Source organism: Mauremys mutica, chromosome 12 (genome assembly GCF_020497125.1).
Source record: "Mauremys mutica isolate MM-2020 ecotype Southern chromosome 12, ASM2049712v1, whole genome shotgun sequence".
Lineage (NCBI taxonomy): Eukaryota > Metazoa > Chordata > Testudines > Geoemydidae > Mauremys > Mauremys mutica.
In genome coordinates, this window is record NC_059083.1 from 35,958,174 (window position 1) to 35,963,966 (window position 5,793).

Sequence of the window (5,793 nt, forward strand, 5' to 3'; positions counted from 1 at the left end):
TCCCCTACTAACAGCTGAAATCTCTGAGAGCTGTGTTAAGAGTTGGGGAGAGGGATGCAGACATATTGGTGAATGGCTAATGGAGAGATGTGGTGGCTGGTGGATAGGCCTGGGCAGCTGGTGGAGAGGTGTGGGCAGCTGGGCACCTAGGGGTGAAGACTGGAGCAGAACCCCACAGATAGGCATGGCAATCAGCTGTTGAGGGCCTGAGCAGTGAAGCATGTAAGGCAGAGGTCTCAAAGTCCTGGCCCACGGGACATCTGTGGCCCGAGAACCTCCCCACTGCAGCCCATGGAAACTTTTAAAAAAGTTCTTTCATCTGGCCCTCATGGCTGCTGGGTGAGGGGAGGGTGGAGGCGGGAGGGGAGTGCACAGGAAAGATTCACATGCCCCTCCCCTGAATGTTGCTCCTTCTTGCTGCTCCTGGGATCCTCCAGGGGTTGCACTCAGTTACCTGTCATTGACCTCGGGCAGTTCCACTCCCTGCAAGTGGTTCCCTATCCCTGCTGTTACTGGCAGAGCTGCAGAGGAGAGACCCATGCAGCCATGCTGCCAGCTGTCTGCTACAAGGCACTCCCCGCTCCCCGCAGCTCCCATTAACTGTGGGACAGGGACAGAGATACCATCACTAGTTTGCTGAGCAGAGTCAGCCATGGAGGCAGCATCACTAGTCACCAGGCAGAGTCAGCTGGGGCGGCATGAAGCCAAGGGAGAGAGGGAAAAGGGTGGGAAATGGGCTAGGAGGTGATGAGAACACCATCTTCAGTGACATTATTGGCCCACTGAGAGGATTTGAGGACTGGTGCTGGCCCTAAGGTAAATTGAGTTTGAGACCCCTGGTGTAAGGTGCCTCTGTACCTCCCTCCCTTCCACCCAGGCTGGAAGGTAAACTCTGCAGATGAACTTCTCAACTCTGGGGCTTCACTGACCAAGGACAGCAACTGTGAGTGGGGTAACTGTTGCATTGCTGGACTCAAGAAGCCAAAGGGAAAGGACACGGCCCAACCTACTTGAGGATGGGTCTTCTGGTTTATACCTTGTGTTTATGAACCCTAGTTGTGGTGTTTTCCCAATTTGATGCTGAGTTGTTTACCTCCTGTTATTAAAGATTTTTTGTTACATCTAGACTCTGTGCTTGCGAGAGGGGAAGTATTGCCTCTTTGAGGCACCCAGGGGTGTGTGTGTAATTTTCCCAGATCACTGGGTGGGGGCTCGAGCCATTTTGCATTGTATTGTTGAAAGGGAACCTCTATGTACTGAACCCAAACCTTGTTGCTATCAACTCTGCCTGGCAGAAGGGTTACAATTTATCTGTCTGTCTCTCATGCCTCCATCGCTGTATTAGCCCACAGCCATTTCCATGCCCTTTCACTGGAGTTGCTGGGTCTCTGCAGTTCCTAGCAGACCAGGATCTATTCCACAGATGGGTGCTCCCTGCTCCCCTCCTAGGGCAGTCTTGGCTGAGAGGTGATGGACTAAGTGGGATCAGGGACTGAAAGCCCCTCCCAGCTCTAGAGATGATCCCAGCTTGTGCAGGCTTCAGACATGGTCACAGCCCAGGATGTCCCTGTTCTGGGGCTAAATAGCTGAATCTGGTCTCCAGAGCTGTGAGCCCAGCTCTGATCTCACCTTGGAGCAAACCAGCCAGACAACCTGTCCTAGCTGACCCTAAACCCACAGAGGGAGAACAGCAGCTGCCCAAATCGCACGCAATGGCAGCATCCCTGGAAGGACCCTTGGCTAAAAACAAGGCAGGGCTGAGGCACAAAGCGTTTCCCAAGGTGTTTGCAGAATAAAAAATATACTTATAGTACCAACATGTGACCTGGAATAGCTAAGAGCCTAGTGGTGCCAGAAACATATCTGTCCTGAAAAAGCCTGTTCCGCCATTACTTCCACATAATCTCTTCTGGATGAGCAGGGATTCCCCCCACAGCCCCACACATCACATTAACCATTCTATAGAAGCAGCAAAGAATCCTGTGGCACCTTATAGACTAACAGACGTTTTGCAGCATGAGCTTTCGTGGGTGAATACAAAATTCTTCAGATGCAAGTGGTGGAAATTTCCTGGGGCAGGTATATATAAGCAAGCAAGAAGCAAGCTAGAGATAACGAGGTTAGATCAATCAGGGTGGATGAGGCCCTTTCTAGCAGTTGAGGTGTGAAAACCAAGGGAGGAGAAACTGGTTCTGTAATTGGCAAGCCATTCACAGTCTTTGTTTAGTCCTGAGCTGATGGTGTCAAATTTGCAGATGAACTGGAGCTCAGCAGTTTCTCTTTGAAGTCTGGTCCTAAAGTTTTTTTGCTGTAGGATGGCCACCTTAAGATCTGCTATTGTGTGGCCAGGGAGGTTGAAGTGTTCTCCTACAGGTTTTTGTATATTGCCATTCCTAATGTCTGATTTGTGTCCATTTATCCTTTTCCTTAGAGACTGTCCAGTTTGGCCGATGTACATAGCAGAGGGGCATTGCTGGCATATGATGGCATATATTACATTGGTGGAAGTGCAGGTGAATGAACCGGTGATGTTGTGGCTGATCTGGTTTGGTCCTGTGATGGTGTTGCTGGTGTAGATATGTGGGCAGAGTTGGCATCGAGGTTTGTTGCATGGATTGGTTCCTGAGCTAGAGTTACTATGGTGCGGTGTGCGGTTGCTGGTGAGAATATGCTTCAGGTTGGCAGGTTGTCTGTGGGCGAGAATTGGTCTGCCACCCAAGGCCTGTGAAAGTGTGGGATCATTGTCCAGGATGGGTTGTAGATCCCTGATGATGCGTTGTAGGGGTTTTAGCTGGGGACTGTATGTGATGGCCAGTGGAGTCCGTTTGGTTTCTTTCTTGGGTTTGTCTTCCAGTAGGAGGCTTCTGGGTACACGTCTGGCTCTGTTGATCTGTTTCCTTATTTCCTCGTGTGGGTACTGTAGTCTTGAGAATGCTTGGTGGAGATTTTCTAGGTGTTGGTCTCTGTCTGCGGGGTTAGAGCAGATACGGTTGTACCTCAGTGCTTGGTTGTAGGCAATGGATCTTGTGGTGTGTCCGGGATGGAAGCTGGAGGCATGAAGGTAGGCATAGCGGTCGGTAGGTTTTCAATATAGGGTGGTGTTGATGTGACCATCACTTATTTGCACCGTGGTGTCTAGGAAGTGGACCTCCCGTGTAGATTGGTCCAGGCTGAGGTTGATGGAGGGGTGGAAGCTGTTGAAATCGTGGTGGAATTTTTCCAGAGTCTCCACCACTTGCATCTGAAGAAGTGGGTATTCACCCACGAAAGCTCATGCTGCAAAACGTCTGTTAGTCTATAAGGTGCCACAGGATTCTTTGCTGCTTCTACAGAACCAGACTAACACGGCTACCCCTCTGATAATTAACCATTCTAGGGATTCAGCCATCAGAAGAACCCGCAGCTCAGGCTGCCTTGGCTGGTTGAAGTAGGTCATTAAGTGGAACCCAAAAGCAAACACTAAAAGCTAAGGACCAGGTCCTCTGCTGATGTATATTGATAGAGTTCCACTGTCTTCATAGTATCTAGGCCTATTTTCACCAACTGAGGATCTGGCCCTTTTATATCAGCTGGGCATCTGTACCATTACACAGTTTTAAATCCATATTCTTGGCCTGTGAGTTTAAACCTAAGATGAGAAAAAAATTCTGAACCCATTTGCATGTTCTTAGCACTTTGTCCCATGGGATTAATTACAAGAGTGGAACTTTTAATGGTTACGGTGTGATGCATTCCCATTAGGGATACAACTTTGGAGGAATTCAGTGTTACTAAGATTTTCTCTGTCTGATCTTCAATTTATATTGGGATGAATGGCCCAACTTCTTTCTTTCTTTCTTAGAAACAGAGTAAATGTGGAAAAATCAAAATGTGTATATTATGAATGAAAAGGAGAATTATTAAAAAAATCCATCAAAAATGTTTCCCATTCTACTCCCATTCTGTATCAGGATTAGCAGAAAAAGGAAGCAAAGAAAACTTCAGTTTAACCTGTGAAGTTAGGGTTAGAAATAGAAATAGCATGTAGAGAACTAAAACCACGTATTTTTTTAAAGTAAGTTGTGAAGATTATTAAAAGATTTTGATGAGACTTCACATGATAAATGCAGATAAGCGCTGTATATATATATAAGGGATAACAGAATTAGCCATAAAGTAAAAAATGACCTTATTCATTATTGGAACATTTGATAGTAATTTCTTCATCACAATCAGTGCATTAGTTATGATACAAAATTTATTCAACAGATTTTTTTTAGAAGATATTTATTTTCATGGATTCTTCATTAGTTGAAATCATTCTTAGAATAATTTTGACCAACAGTTCTCAGTATTAAAGCCCTAGCCGGTGGAAGCCATTTAATGAGATGCACCCATTTCCTCCAGCTGGGGATCTGGACTATTTACCAATATGGAGCTACGTCTTATTTCCACTGACGGCTTTTCTTCCTTACATGGAGTTTCTGGCTCTCCATCTATTATGCATTTGTGAACTGAGATTCTCATGAGTGTGCAGGATTTGATCTTATTTGACCACACACACATTTCACGTGCCACATATGTCTGATCTCTGATATATGACTGAGATCAGGTTTTTAACACCAATGGACATTGAGAGATAAACTATGTCTGTCTTTCCTGCCGTGAGAACAGCATTCTGTTCAATAGTCTCCTGATGGCCTTCTTCATCTCAGCATTTCTCATGGTGTAGACCATCGGGTTCAGCATTGGGGTGATTGTAGAGTAAATGACTGAGACCACCTTATGCAGGGCGAACTGCTTGATGGGCCAAGCATAGATGAAGATGCTGGGTATGAATTGAAAACACATCACAGTGATCTGGGTTCCACAGGTGGACAGAGCCTTGTGCTTCCCTTCCGTGACATGTGTCCTGATCTTGATTAAGATGACAGCGTAAGAAATAAGCAGAATGATGAATATTATTATGATCGCTAACCCACTGTTTAAGTTCATCTGCATTTCAGCCAAGTGAGTGTTGGTGCAGGCCAGTTTGATGACTTGTGGGACATCACAGTAAAAATTGTCCAGGATGTTTGGACCACAGAAGGGTAACTGGAGGAGCAGTCCAGTCTGAACAGCAGAGTGAGCCAATCCAACCAGCCATGCCAGTGCCACTATCCTCATGCATACACCCCGGTTCATGATAGTTAAGTACCGCAGTGGTTTATAGATGGCCACGTACCGATCGACCGCCATCCCCACAAGGCAAAACCCCATAGCGCCAGCAAAGAAGTGGAGGAAAAACATCTGAAGGATGCACTCATTGAATGAGATGGTTTTATGCTGTGAGAGGAGATCTGAGAGTAATTTTGGAGTATTGACTGATGAATCGCAGATATCTAGGAAAGCCAAGTTGGCCAGCAGGATATACATGGAGGTGTGGAGCTGGTAGTCAGAGATCACAGTGGTGATGATGATGACGTTTACCAGCCAAGTGTTTATGTAGACTATGAAGAAAGTCACAAAAAGGAATGGCTGCAGCTCAGGTCTCTGAGTGAGGCCCAAGAGGACAAATTCTGTCACTGGGGTGAAGTTCTTCTTCTCCATTTATTAACCTCAAAATATGCCTGAAGAAGGAACAGTGATGATAATAATTATGATGCAATCCCAGTACATTACTGTTATTAAAAGAATATGAACTCCATCTTAACTGATACACTTGCATGGAAATTTTCTTTGTTTACCAAATTCCAGACTGTGTTCTCAGCCCCAATGGTGAGTACCCCTACTTCAGCAGAACTTCTGAGCTCCACCAATGGTCATCTCCAATTT

At 46.1% G+C, this 5,793-nt stretch overlaps 1 protein-coding gene across 1 annotated transcript; it reads right to left on the bottom strand.

Annotated features, from left to right (window-relative positions):
* Positions 1 to 4,529: 4,529 nt before the first annotated feature.
* On the bottom strand, positions 4,530 to 5,568 carry LOC123345005 (olfactory receptor 4D1-like). Its single transcript, XM_044981509.1, has one exon. The coding sequence runs from the start codon at positions 5,566 to 5,568 to the stop codon at positions 4,624 to 4,626; it is 945 nt and encodes a 314-aa protein (XP_044837444.1). The 3' UTR covers positions 4,530 to 4,623.
* Positions 5,569 to 5,793: the final 225 nt, after the last annotated feature.